At 38.9% G+C, this 14,199-nt stretch overlaps 1 protein-coding gene across 10 annotated transcripts in view; it reads right to left on the bottom strand.

Moving 5' to 3' along the window:
* The window catches only part of HERC2 (HECT and RLD domain containing E3 ubiquitin protein ligase 2), a 119,197-nt gene that overhangs the window by 44,122 nt on the left and 60,876 nt on the right, over positions 1-14,199 (bottom strand). For all 10 annotated transcript variants that reach the window (XR_008233032.1, XM_052774025.1, XM_052774031.1 and 7 more), the window contains 16 exons: positions 13,585-13,728; positions 12,660-12,802; positions 12,172-12,439; positions 11,866-12,008; positions 10,343-10,441; positions 10,079-10,247; positions 9,841-9,966; positions 8,964-9,072; positions 8,678-8,817; positions 6,814-7,004; positions 3,005-3,110; positions 2,733-2,824; positions 1,982-2,157; positions 1,401-1,512; positions 338-419; positions 95-238 (listed from right to left, as the gene is read on the bottom strand). Coding sequence is in view for 9 of the 10 variants with exons in the window: in XM_052774025.1 (XP_052629985.1) it covers positions 95-238; positions 338-419; positions 1,401-1,512; positions 1,982-2,157; positions 2,733-2,824; positions 3,005-3,110; positions 6,814-7,004; positions 8,678-8,817; positions 8,964-9,072; positions 9,841-9,966; positions 10,079-10,247; positions 10,343-10,441; positions 11,866-12,008; positions 12,172-12,439; positions 12,660-12,802; positions 13,585-13,728 (2,244 nt within the window). In the remaining variant the exon portion in view is untranslated. The remainder of the gene's footprint in view (positions 1-94; positions 239-337; positions 420-1,400; positions 1,513-1,981; positions 2,158-2,732; positions 2,825-3,004; positions 3,111-6,813; positions 7,005-8,677; positions 8,818-8,963; positions 9,073-9,840; positions 9,967-10,078; positions 10,248-10,342; positions 10,442-11,865; positions 12,009-12,171; positions 12,440-12,659; positions 12,803-13,584; positions 13,729-14,199) is intronic.

The raw sequence follows: 14,199 nt of genomic DNA, 5'->3' as shown, positions 1-14,199 counted from the left end.
CTGAGACACCACAGCACCCAAGAAAATTGCAGAGCAACTATTTTCAGGCTTCATATGTTATGGTTATGTATATAAGAATAGCAATAGTAAGTACCTGAGTGAACAGCCACCTTCTTTACCACATAGTTACTGAGAGCTGTAATCTGGCGGGGAATAGGCACAGTTCCGCTAGATATTCCTAAACCCAGCCTTCCATTTGTGGCTTCTCCACAGGCATATACTTTACCCTCTACAGTCACTAAAATGAAGAAAAAAAGTTCAAAACACCATTAATGTTTCACAGCTGAAAATCTGTTTCTGCCCTTAAATAATTATATTTATTTTAAATATATATTACCTGCAAAAAGGCTTTTGGATCCTCCAGCTACTTGTACAACATTCAAGGCAGACAAGGTTTCAGAAAAGGAAGGGACCTTTATCTAGAGCAGACAGGAAAAAAAAAATCATTACAACACACTTTAAAGTTTTATACTTTAAAAAGAAGAGCTATTCTTAAGTGATAAACCAGTTAATCTAACAGGTCCCTTTTTTTTTTTTTTTAAATATATGAAACACCCTGTCTTATTCAGACACTTCAAACATACCAGTTAATATACACCAGGCAAAAGACAGAAACCAAGAAAAAGCATTTAATACTGAAATCATGATAAATACAAAAACTGAGAAAAAATGAAACATTATATAAACAAAGACTTTCTTTTAGTAAAGTTTTCTTGAGAAAACCAAAGAATACAGTAACAGTCAACTTTTTGTTTCTTGAAAGGCACTCTGTGGATACAATACTACATTTTATTTACAGCATAAATTAAAGAAATGCTCTCAACATACTTTTCAGATTAATGATATCTTAAATTGATTAAACATTTGCCATGTACCTTCCATCTTGCATTGTATTAAAAATTATGTATAAATGGCTGCACACAGGGCTGAAATTCCTCTCAAATTACACTGAATTGTAATCAAATTACACCAAAAGATTAGAATTTAACTTCTTTTTCTGGATGACTGCACCAGCTCCAGGTACAAGTAATACATAAAAAAGTTCACCAATATCTTCATTTCATGTACGCAACCTCAAAAGAAACAGAATATGTATAGAGTGCTACACATTTTTAGAACAATTAGCTCACTATCATCTAAAAAAAATGATTAAGTGGCTGCTAAAAATCAAACTGAATTTCAGAGTAACAACCAAAATGCAAATTTTCTCCAATTTTCCACTCAGCACACATCTACACATCTTAACAGTAAAAAGCCATTAAAACCTACTCTTTGTAACTTTTGATAATAAAGCGTAAAATTCTGATGAAATTTGAATTAATTTTGAGTTGTGTGAGACTTGTACGTTTTATTTTTAGCTGTTTCTGTTTTATACTGAAGTATGAAAACAAAAAACATACCTTGGAACCTTTTAGCCCTCCCAGCTGGTCTTTGTCATTCAGTCCCCAAACAAAAACTTTGGTTCTTATTGTAGCTGCCGATTCGAGCCCAGCTGCCTTCTTCCTAACAAGACTGAACATATTGTGGAAAAAAAGTCAGTTTAGCAACCTGCATGCTATAGCATAGGCATCTTTTTACTGTATTTACTGATTTTACAGTTTGGAATAGTTTCAGTACTCAAACTACACCACCACAGTTAATTGGAGGCTATAACAAATTAAAACAAACAAAAAAAAAAACCCAGAACATTTTGCTGAGCAGCAGTAAATATACACATGCGACATACCAAATATAAACACACCAAGTTTTTAGCTAGGTTTTCAACTCCAAATATAACGCAGAAGCAGACGAGTTGTACAAAACACTACCATCTTACCAGTGTGATAACCTTAAAGAAGTTATTTATCAACAAATAACCTACTTATAATTCTAGCAAAGATACTGATTTCTCTCTACTACAATTCAACCCTATTAAGTTGCTCCTCTTACAATAATCTTCTGAATTATAGGAATATGTAGACACGCCCTTACAGTTACATACCTCCCAGTGTTAGCTTTATCGTCATCCTCTTCCTCGTTATCAGAAGCAAGGAAAGGGACTGCAGCCAAATCTTCATCCTCTGCACGTATACGTCCCAGTATGCTGAGGCCATGTATTTTGCAATCAATTCCAGAGCTTCTGCACTGCTTGATTGCAATCTCAATATACCTGTGGTACTAAGAAGAAAAAAACCTAAATTGCTATCTTTTGGGTCCTACATAACTTTATAAAACAGAAGAAAGAATTATAACTTTTGCTTGACTTTGTCACCTTAACAAAATGAACCTGTAACTTTAGATATTTTGCTTTTCACCCCTACATAATTCATATTTTAAGATAAACATATGGCCTTGTTAATTTGAGAGTGATTTCACTTCCAATCTTCTAAAAATTCATTATGTATTCCTCCTTGCTGTTACTGAAAAAGATCAGAACTACTATCCAAAATAAGCTCTATCACCCACCAAAATTATCCCCAAAATTAAGTTTATTGGGCTGTCTTCTTGGTTCACAGGTATAGTGATTTACGTCAAAAAACCTAAAATATCTTTACTACTATGCCTATTATAGAGTTACACTGTGATTATGAAAAAACTTGTCAGGATAATTGACTTTACTAAACTGCCAGAAATAGTGCTAATTTAGAGGAAAAGTAAAATACGATGCTTTAATAATCACAACAGTGCTTTTCATCTCTTGCAGCAAAACATTTTTCTGTTGCATACAAGAGTAATTCTCAAACTTCACTTACTTCTATACAATCACTGAGAAGAGGCACTGTGGTGTCTGTAGGATTTATATTGATTGTCTTTAGCTCTATAAGGTTATTTAAGGAATTCCCCCCTAGAAAACAAAACATGGAAAGAAAAACATTTTAAGATACGGTTTTTGTTTCATAAACAGGCACTATGCATGTTAAATACATGACTATGTTAACTGGAACCAAATAAATACCTACTGTTGAATGTACAAAAAAAAAAAAAAAAAAAGAAAATTCAGACTTCGCAGAGAACACACACATACCTGAAACTACAACTAAAGAGGGCATGTAACTGCTGTCTGCAGGGTCCACTATCATCTTTAGTCTGTGAACAAGAACATCTGGAAAAATCTCCAAGCGAATCCAGTGCTAGGGGAAACACACAGAATTTCATTTTCAGATAGTACTTAGGACCACTGTATGGTTAACAAGAATAAATGTGTCCTGTTTTTGAAGAAAGCATGAAAAAAGTTTGTGAATGGTACACAACAGCTGCAATGCATGGGAACTGGCCAAAGGAAAAGGACCTCGTGAACTTCTCCAACCTCCAAATACAAGAGAAACAGTTGCAGCAAATGATTTATTTCACCCAAGAGCAACACCACTGAGAAGACTGAGAAAGCATGATACCACTGGACGTCAAGAAATGGGACATGATGTAAATCTTTGGTTACAGTCTGTAGACAACCCAAAGGAAGGGTACTTGGGAATACTCTCAGCATGGCCATCAACAGAGCATCAAAACACGCTGGACAGAAGCCTAGCTGTAAATCCTGGTGCCTAGGCTGGCCACAAAGCAGTGCTGCGGGACAATAAATCTAGTAAACCATAAACTAAGGAACAATGCTTTTTACAAATTATCTGGACACAGGAGTCGAATGTACATTAAGCAAGCTTGCCGTTGACATTAAACTAGGAAAAGCTGTGAACTCCCTCAAGGGCAGAGGCCTTACAGACAGATCTGGATAGACTAGAGAGCTGGGAAATCACCAACCGTATGAAATTTAACAAGAGTAAGTGCCGGATTCTCCACCTGGAATGGCGTAATCCTGCTTATACGTACAAATTGGGGAACAAGAGGCTGGAGAGCAGCCCTGCAGAAAGAGATCTGAGGGTTTGGATTGATGGCAAGTTGAATACGAGTCAACAGTGTGTGCTGGCAGCCAAAAGGGCTAACCATGTCCTGGTGTGCATCAAGCACAGCATACCTAGCCAGTCGAGGGAGGCAATTATCCCACTCTACGCTGCACTGGTACAGCCACACCTTGAGTACCACGTGCAGTTTTGGGTGCCTCAATAGAAGGAGGACATCAAACCACTACAGGGTGTCCAGAGGAGGGCAACCAAGATGGTGAAAGGTCTCGAGGGCAAGACTTATGAGGTCACTTGGTTTGTTCAGCTTGGAGAACAGCTTGGAGGGGTGACCTCATTGCCATCTACAACATCCTCAAGAGGGGCAGCGGAGGGGGAGGTGATCTCCTCTCTCTGGTGACCAGTGATAGGACACAAGGAAATGGAATGAAGCTGGGTCAGGGGACATTCAGACTGGACATTAAGAAAAGGTTATTTACTGAGAGGGTGGTAGGTCACTGGGACAGGCTCCCCAGGGTAGTGGTCACAGCACCAAGCCTGTCAGAGCTCAAGGAGCATCTAGAAGATGCTCTTAGTTATACGGTTTAGTTTTAGGTAGTCCTGCGAGGAGCAGGGAGTTGGACTTGATGATCCTTATGAGTCCCTTGCAACTCAAGATATTCAATGATTCTATGCAAGTGAGGGAGAGCTTGGAGGCAGTTTTAGCTAGTGAGAGCATAGGTGCTTTTTGTACTGCAACAAACTCACTTAAGTAAAATATAATCAATGTGATTATTAAGAATAATTGTCATCAGTTATTATACTGAAAAGACAACTGTAACCATAAAACCAACTACAGAATAGATAATTACCCTGTATTTCGAAAATCACACAAGTTCCTTATAATTCACATGAAATAACCAGAAAGATGAACCACAGCTTTAAAAAAGTAGGCACATTTACTATGAAGAAACATAGCTTTGTATTTCAGATGTTTGTTTTTACTACTCTTCTATCCTACTCAAAGGTAACAAATGTAACAGGGATCTTGTTAGATCATACAGAGAGAAAATTAGAAAGGCAAAAGCTCTGCTAGAACTAAATCTGGCCACTATTATAAGGGACAAAAAAAAATGTTTTTACAAATATATTAACAGTAAAAAGAATCCCAAGGAGAAGATCTATCCTTTAATGGATACAGAAGGGAACGTAGCAACCAGTGATGAGGAAAAGGCCGAGGTACTTAATGCCTTCTTTGCCTCAGTCTTTAATAGTGAGTCCAGTCATCCTCAGGGTACTCCACCCCATGAGCTGGAAGGCAAGGACGAAGAGCATAACATACCCCCCCTTAATCCAGGAGGAATTAGTTAGGGACCTGCTACGCCATCTGGACACTCATGAATCTATGGGACCTGATGGGATCCATCCATGAGTACTGAGGGAACTGGCAGAGGTCCTTGCCAAGCCACTCTCTATCACCTATCAGCGTTCCTGGTCAACAGGGGAGGTCCCAGAGGACTGGAGGCTTGCCAGTGTGACTCCCATTTATAAGAAGGGTCGGAGGGAGGATCCGGGAAACTACAGGCCTGTCAGCCTGACCTCGGTACCGGGGAAGACTATGGAACGGTTTGTCTTGAGAGCACTCACACGGCAACTCCAGGATAAGAGGGGGATCAGGCCCAGTCAGCATGGGTTTACGAAAGGCAGGTCCTGCTTGACCAACCTGATCTCCTTCTATGACCAGGTGACCCGCCTAGTGGATGAGGGAAAGGCTGTGGATGTTGTCTACCTTGACTTCAGCAAGGCCTTTGACACTGTCTCTCATGGCATACTCCTTGAGAAGCTGGCGTCTCGTGGCCTGGATAAGTGCACTATTCACTGGGTGAAAAACTGGCTGGATGGCCGAGCCCAGAGGGTAGTGGTGAATGGGGTGAAATCCAGTTGGCGGCAGGTCACAAGTGGTGTTCCCCAGGGCTCGGTGTTGGGCCCTGTTCTGTTTAATATCTTTATTGACGATTTGGATGAGGGGATTGAGTGCACCCTCAGCAAGTTTGCAGACGACACCAAGTTGGGAGGGAGGGTCGATCTGCTCGAGGGTAGGGAGGCTCTACAGAGAGATCTGGACAGGCTGGATCGATGGGCCCAGGCCAATCGTATGAAGTTTAACAAGGCCAAGTGCTGGGTCCTGCACTTCGGTCACGGCAACCCCACGCAGCGCTACAGGCTTGGGGAAGAGGGGCTGGAAAGCTGCCCGGCAGAGAAAGACCTGGGGGTGCTGGTTGACAGCCGGCTGAATATGAGCCAGCAGTGTGCCCAGGTGGCCAAGAAGGCCAACGGCATCCTGGCCTGTATCAGAAATAGTGTGGCCAGCAGGAGCAGGGAGGTGGTCGTCCCCCTGTACTGGGCACTGGTGAGGCCGCACCTCGAGTACTGTGTTCAGTTTTGGGCCCCTCACTGCAGGAAAGACATGGAGGGGCTGGAGCGTGTCCAGAGAAGGGCAACCGAGTTGGTGAGGGGCCTGGAGCACAAGTCTGATGAGGAGCGGCTGAGGGAGCTGGGGTTGTTTAGTCTGGTGAAAAGGAGGCTGAGGGGAGACCTTATCGCTCCCTACAACTGCCTGAAAGGAAGTTGTGGCGAGGTGGGTGCTGGTCTCCTCTGTCAGGTGGCTGGAGATAGGACGAGAGGTAATGGCCTCAAGTTGCGGCAGGGGAGGTTTAGGCTGGGTATCAGGAAAAATTTCTTTACTGAAAGGGTTGTCAGACATTGGAACAGGCTGCCCAGGGAAGTGGTTGAGTCACCATCCCTGGAGGTATTCAAAAAGTGAGTGGACAGGGTACTCCAGGGCATGGTTTAGGGGGCATGGTTAATGGTTGGACTTGATGATCTTGAAGGTCTTTTCCAACCGAAATGATTCTATGATTCTATATATTTCACTAAGGTAAATACTTATCCTCTTAAGAAGAAAGTATGCCAGAATAAACCAGTTATGGCTTAAAGTTACCTTTCCTTGTGAGCCGGAAGACTGCCAACACTGCTCACTACCATCAATAAGACGTGAAGCCTGATTCACAGAGGATGAGACATTCAAATTCTTAACTATTCTTGACCAATCATCCAGTAACATTCCCCGCTGGCTACTATGCCGTCTCTTCAGCTGCCTTCCAGAACGCCCACAAAACACCGGAGACTGACCTGTATGGTTAAGTTAAACATTAAGCATGTACCTCTCAAAGAAAGTTGCTTACAGGTTTAATAAAAGCAATGTGAAAGAAAATATAACAAATCAAAGATTTCAGGTATGTAGTCTAAAGGTACCATACAGAAGCATGTCACATAGGTATGGCAATACTACTCATGCTTAAAGGGCAAAGCTCAAGATTTTTATTTTTTAAGGAGTTTCAAGCACTTTACCTGACTACAAGTTCTCATGCCTGTCATTTGGGACAGTCACACTTTCTATTTTTACACTTATGATTGATTTGTACCAAGAAACCAAGCATAATTTAGTAAAAAATTAACATTTAAAAATTAAGGAAAATCACTCTCTTCAGGAATGTAAGACACTAAGAGTAATTCCTAAAATTGAATGATAAAACATTACAGGGGCATGCAATCTCTAAACTGACAGAATCCTTAAAAGACTAATATTCTTGACTAAATAGCCACTTGAAAGAGTCCTTCCTTTTGAAATACAGATCAGATTTATGATGATACATACTTCAAAATACAGGCCCACAGCACATTAATTTTGTACACCACCATAGATATGAAAAATATGCAACCAACCCTCAACAAAAATCCCTTACAGAAAAATAGACATAGCTAAGTTACAACAGTCAAAAATTCTGAATCGCGTTCAAGAATAAGGTGGTTTAGTGACTTGTTGATTTCCTCCCTGCAAAAACCCACTTCTGCTTCCCTTCACTGATCTTTGTAGCTTCTAGAAAGCCTGACTAAACTCCTCTACCCTATCCAGGGCAATGGGAAGGATTACAGATTCACAGCATACTAGCTGTACAACCATATTAACTGAATTATTAATGGAAAGTCTTTCTTGCCCTTTAGACAAACCATCATATACATGCAATGCATGTTCATGATTTCTAGCAGGGAATCAGTTTTATTCATTTTCCAAACCAATTAGACTGGCTACTTGTAAATATGAAGAGGTTTAGTCCAGAAGCCAGCATCACCTTGCAAATACTAGGGGTGAGACTGATTTTTAGACAAGTGGAGAGAAAAGAAACAAAAGCTAGTGTCAGGTAAGTTCTGCATAATAACGCAAAACCCAAAAGTGCTGGAGTTAAAATGGCTGCACCTATTCTTGCCCTAGAAAGAAAAAATTCTGATTACGAGTCTTCCCCTTTCTTACCACACCTCTCTGGAGCCTCCACATCATGAAGGAAATGAGGAAACAGCCATCACACACTGATAGGTAAAATTGCTGAATAGCAATTGAGGCATAATAAGGTATCTTAGGTATTTCAAGCTGCACCTGCTGTCATAAGGATTCCATTCACCTACATTTAGGTTGACAGCAAAAAGCAGGAGGATTAAAGGATTATAAGTTTTACTCTTGGTGTAGCTGAAAACACTGTTCTGACATAAAGAGTTGCTGTCACATAGCTGTATTTTTTAAACTTTTTTAACTCTATGAAGAAAGCTTAAGGGTTGATGTTTTGGTGTAGCCCACCATGTTCAATTTAGCCGTGCTACAATCTCCTAAACATGTTTTGTTGTCTAGAGGGTCAGTCTGAACACTAATTTCATTATGTTAAGGAGCTGAAATTTAAAACTGTTTTTTTTAAAAACAAATTCAATGCATTTTAAATTAATCTAAGAAACACTTAGATTCTGAAACTTACCTGGCTCATTCATTCTGCCAAAAGTATGTCGGGTGTTATGCTTCCTGGTTTTAAAACAGGTTTCACAAAAGTCAAAATCATCACAGTTTCTGCATTTGAATCTAGGCCCATTGATAGGAAACATCTGACAGCCATCACACCTGATTTCACAAAAGAACGAGTAAATATATTTCTAGCAGTTTTCATGGTACAAGTTAATTGTAACACAAGTCAAGATAATGGAATCAAGACAGTAAGGCTAAAGGATAACCCATATACATTAAGAAAAATGTAAATCATCATTTACGTGACTCCAGGATGAATGCTGGGGACCAGTTCCATTTCCGACAACAAGCCAGTCCAATGAGACTGCTGAGGAAAGTCTACAATGACATCTTTTCCATTAGCACTAAAAGCTGTGACAGAAACACACAGAAAATACAATGCGTTGCAAATCTCTATAAAATGAAGCAGAAACCGTCCAGTGCAACATCAGAGTAGAAACATGTAATAAAAGTTACTTTCAAAAGTAATCTTTTATTTTAGTGGAACTATGTATTAACCTTATCAGATAGCCTGGAAAGGGGCAGAGGGAAAGGGAGTTCTAAAGATTTTTTGAAGATACATATTATTCTATTTAAATTCCTTGACTCTGATTTTTTTCATGTATTTTTCTTTAAACAGTTCCCAAAGGGAGAGAGTACTTCTAAGCAAAAACATAGTATGACCAAAATATGTACCTCTTCAAAGAATATGTCTCACAGATTACTTCTGTAACATCCCTTACAGCTCGACACTAGTGCACCCCACTTTCTCCTCACTTCCACAGGAAGTCTTCAACTTAGATTTACTTCTTAAAGGAGAACCATTTGTGGTTCATCCAAAGTATAAATAAGAACCACAACAGGAAGCTGCACAGATTCTTAAAGACCTTTACTGTATGTGAATGGAATGGCTCAAAAAGCAGATGAACACACTAACAAAATGGGCTGCCACAGAGTACATGTCTATAAATTTGTCACAGAGATCAAATGCATTCTATACTCTCTTATCATCATGCAATATTCCACAGAACAGTGTGATCTGTAAGTGTGTCTAGAAGATTCTCTCCTTAAACACTGCAGAAAGTCTGTGTGGTTTCCAGTTTTATTACCTCCCCATGCCCCATTTTGAATATACGTTACCTTTGACAACTCCCACGCTTCGGTGAGTAACTGATCCCCATTTGTATTTGGGTGTGGCAACAGAGCTTTTCACACGCACTTTGTCACCTATCTTGATATGAGAGGCAGAACTCTGCGGTGGGAATCCTAGCAGTTGCAAGAATAAATGTATGATGAGTGCACTTTTCCCTTCCAAAAATAAAAATCCCTTAGTGTATCATTCAGTTTTTTATTAAAAAGCAGTTAGCAGTGAACTTACCTAAAAGCTCAACATGAATATATCTGACCCAGTAAGTACCACCCTTTTGTTGCCAATCACACTGTACGTTCAGGTCATGCAATCCATCTCGATCCAATTTAATAACTTTGCCTACATCTCCTTCACAAACCTCCTCATACGTTCTGCAGCACCTAACCATCATCCCCACCTAGGGAAAAAGGATAATAGAATGTCATAGCTATGCAAAGACTTTTGTACCAGCAGGAAAGTAATTTCAGTATAGCTTTTGAACATCATGCTTACCTGAATATTCTCCCTCACATACACCGCATAGTCATCATTACTTAAGAAATCAGCTCGTTTCTTATAGGTCTGGCTCTCTGTTACAACAGCACCACTTGACTGGGAAAAAATCCAAAATAAACATGTAACAGTTACAAAATCTGTTTTCAATTCAGATAAATAAAATTGTTAGCAGAGACTGAAGATAACCCAACAAAACCAAACACATATAATATCCAAGTTGCATGCCAAAATGGGAAAAATCTTCAACAGGTCGACTTACTACAGGGCTGACATTTATGATCTACTTTAAACTAAAGTTTAGTTTCCAAAATGTCTTGCCAAGGAACATAGCTGCAAATTTTCAAAACGTGTGAAACAAGCTGCAAGTTGCTTTTATGAAATCTGCTTGCCAAAGAAAATTAGAACAAAGAGGATTTGTGAGTAATCTACTTAGCCTTGCAGATACACATTCACATTTCACTTCTTACGTTACTTGCTTGGAGAGGAAAAAAACCAAAGAACAAGTGGTGAATGGTAATCTCCTACCTAAAGTACACTATTATTTTTTTATTATGTACTACAATGGGATTTAAAGTATTCCCTTAGAAAAACAAGCTGACAAAAAAGACAAGATTGTAGTTATCAGAAATTATTCCTTTCAAGATATGATTAGCTTAAAAAATTTTAAGAGAACTATTGCATTCCAGCTGTAATGAGAATTTTCAGAAAACTTTGCTCTGTTTTGAGCATTAATGTTTTTTCATTTGAGGTAATATATGGCACATTTTCTTACTGCAATACTGATAAAGGTACTGGAACTCAATGTCTAGCTAATTTCCTTCAAAATATAATGCATTTCTTTAAACTACAAAATCCCACATGTGCCAAAAAACTCAACAAAACTCCTTAAAAAAAAAAAAAGAATAAAAATATGGAACCCATTTCATTTTATTAGCAAATCCTTACTGAAACAGTTCCTGAAAGTCAACAGAACACTAATATAAATTCACATTAAATCCATCACACTCAATAGGCATTGTAAAGGTCATTTCATCACCAATAAGTGAAAATAGTTTTTATAAGGGAAAAGTTAAGTTACTTCATTGAGATCTTTTTGCCATTTATTTACCAACTCCTCAGTCATTCCTTGTAGCTAACATACATTAGTTTTTTAGACCAAAAGAAGGGAGGCGGGGGAAAAAAATCTTAAAAAGGAGTCCTTTACAATTGTTATACTATAGCATTGACTATTTTAGATGAAACTGAGACCAACTATCAGGGATACTTATAGCTACCACTAGTAAAACATCTACCTGCATTCCACTCTTCCCCTGTACTACTCATACATAAATATTTATAGATTATTCTTGAGTTCTTTTACAACATGCCTTAGAAATGTATGGCAAACTTGGTCCCTGTTACAGTCTTGAAAGCTTGGGACAGCAGAATGTCCTTATACTCCAACCAAGTTCATAAAAGGAAAGAATTACAAAATTTGCACCCAGCTAGCATGACTTAGGTTTTAGTAAGTTAAAACTTACAACAGGGCAAGCGGCTTCAGCTTCTTCCACCTCCTCTGCTATTTCCTCATCTGAATATTCATCAGAGATAGTATCAGCATCAGAGAGATCCGTAATTTGAACATCAGGGTGATCCAACAACCAGCCAACCAAGGCTTCCACTCCTAATACAGAAAACAAACCCAGTCTGTCTCTAAGGGATTCTCTGACATTCTTAAGATAGTATCCAAAAAGAGAAGTAAGAATTGCTCCCTTCTAAGTAGCATTTTAATATGCTTGCAACTTTCCTTCTCCTTCTAACATCATTAAATTAACTAAATGAAATACCTGGTAATCCAGAAGCACTTCCAGAGGTTCCAGACAGAGATTTTAGTGCAAATTCTATGTTTTTCCTAGGAAATCCCATTTCCATAAGTTGAACTACAATGGGGAGGGGTGGAATTGGAGATTGCTTGCGTTTCTTCACTTTTGTGGGTCGAATATGTTGCACTGTGATGGGTGTTGTAGCTTCACTAGAGCTGCAGTCTTCAAACACTGGAGTTGAAGGATGTGTAGACTCTACTGCCAGATACTGGCATACTGCCAAAGCAGCAGCCTAAATGAGAAAAAATAAATCAGTCCAAGTAAAACAAGCATATTTAGTATGGGGTTTTGTGTGTGTGCCTGAAATGAAAGGTTATTTGCCAAAAAGGTTTCAGTGTCACTTTTTTTTTTTTTTTTTTTTTTTTAAGACCTATACCTTAACAAGTTTCAATTGGAATGTGAATTAGAAAAACTTAATTATTAGGTTACTTAGCAGAAAACACAGACTCTACCTCAAGCTCTTGTTTGTCAAATATTGCTTTCACAGGTGATGGTTGCGTAGCAGCTGTCAAAAGTTGCTGTAAAAGTATCATGGGAGGCTGAGGTCCTTCAGGAGACATATCTCCTATGTCAGGAGAGGCAACTGCTCCATCCTCTTGAAACAAAAACATTATTTTAACCAAAACCATGTAATATAAGTCAGTCAGGAGACTTACTCTGGAGCCTATTGGTTCATTGAACATATTATTATTTCTCCCATATTTCTTCTCCACAGGAATCATGCATGTAAGATTAAATCATGTGTGCCACAATCTCCGTACAAAAAAGCAAATGAGACATTTGGACATAAACAATAGTTTTACTAAAATACACCTAGAACATGTCTAGCAGAAACTACTCAGTGACAGTGAATTTGCAGAAGTATCTTCTGAGTTCACGTTTTTCCAGTAAGATTATTATAAAGAGGTCCTTCCAGGATAAACCACTTTATATAGACAACCAACAATCTCATTGCTCCCCAAAACCATGATGCATACTTTCTGGATTGAGTCGTTTCTCCCTCTAATACACCTCTTGGGAAGAGCTCCCTGTAAGTATTCATTGCCCCTTCAAAAGAGTATACCTTTTTTGAACCAACTGGCTTACAATTCTGCAACTTTTATTTTGATATTGTATTCTTGTTGGCATAAACATTCATGTTTCCTAGATCTTTACTGTGGCTATCTCAGGAAAGTGTTCTCACTCTACATTTAACTCCAACAAAAGGAAGTTCTCACATATAACTTATAAGGTTAAAACATTCCTGAATTTTAATTTTAGTCTTTAGTGAGCAAACCTAATTTCTGCTCTCCAGCTGCCATTAGCAAGTGTTATAGTCACGAACTCTATCTACCACCTAAACAAACAGCAGCAGACTCAGGTTGCATTTCAGAATACCTGCGGGATTTAATGCACACTCCTGAACAGCTGGCTGAGATAAGATCTGCCTTAGTGTATCCTGGTGAGAAAGCAGAGCTCGGCCTGCTTTCAGTATGTACAGCTTTAATTGCTGGCATCGCAGTAGATCCAAATCCACTTGACCTGTCAGAAATATCAAGCAGCTATTAGTGCTAGGAATCTCTTGTATTAGAGAAAAAAGGCTATCATTCATATAACCTCAGTGCAAAAATCAGTTTACATCTTAATTCACTGTGTGAAAGCCTGTGAAATACTGATGATGTGAGATAGTTTGAATAGCACCTGGATAAAAAGTCTGCATACATTCTATGACCCATGATATTAAAAACACCACCTTCCTAATTTTCACACCCTGGACAATCACACAGACATATAGCACAGTAAGTGCAGTTAAGATGTTATATGGATCCAATATTTTAAACCATTCAATACAAGAAGTCCAGCCCCAAACCTTTTTTACATTTTCTCACCAAAAATGGTATTCCACTTACAGTGCAGAGCAATTCATCTCCTAGCTAAACTTGTCTCATAAGTGCCTATTATTCAATGCTGACTAAGAAAAAAGTTCCAGAAGACCCTTTTTCTTATGTACGT

This window comes from Harpia harpyja, chromosome 22, assembly GCF_026419915.1.
Source record: "Harpia harpyja isolate bHarHar1 chromosome 22, bHarHar1 primary haplotype, whole genome shotgun sequence".
Classification (NCBI taxonomy): domain Eukaryota; kingdom Metazoa; phylum Chordata; class Aves; order Accipitriformes; family Accipitridae; genus Harpia; species Harpia harpyja.
Note: the sequence above shows the minus strand (reverse complement) of the source record. Positions and strands in the feature narration are given on the sequence as shown.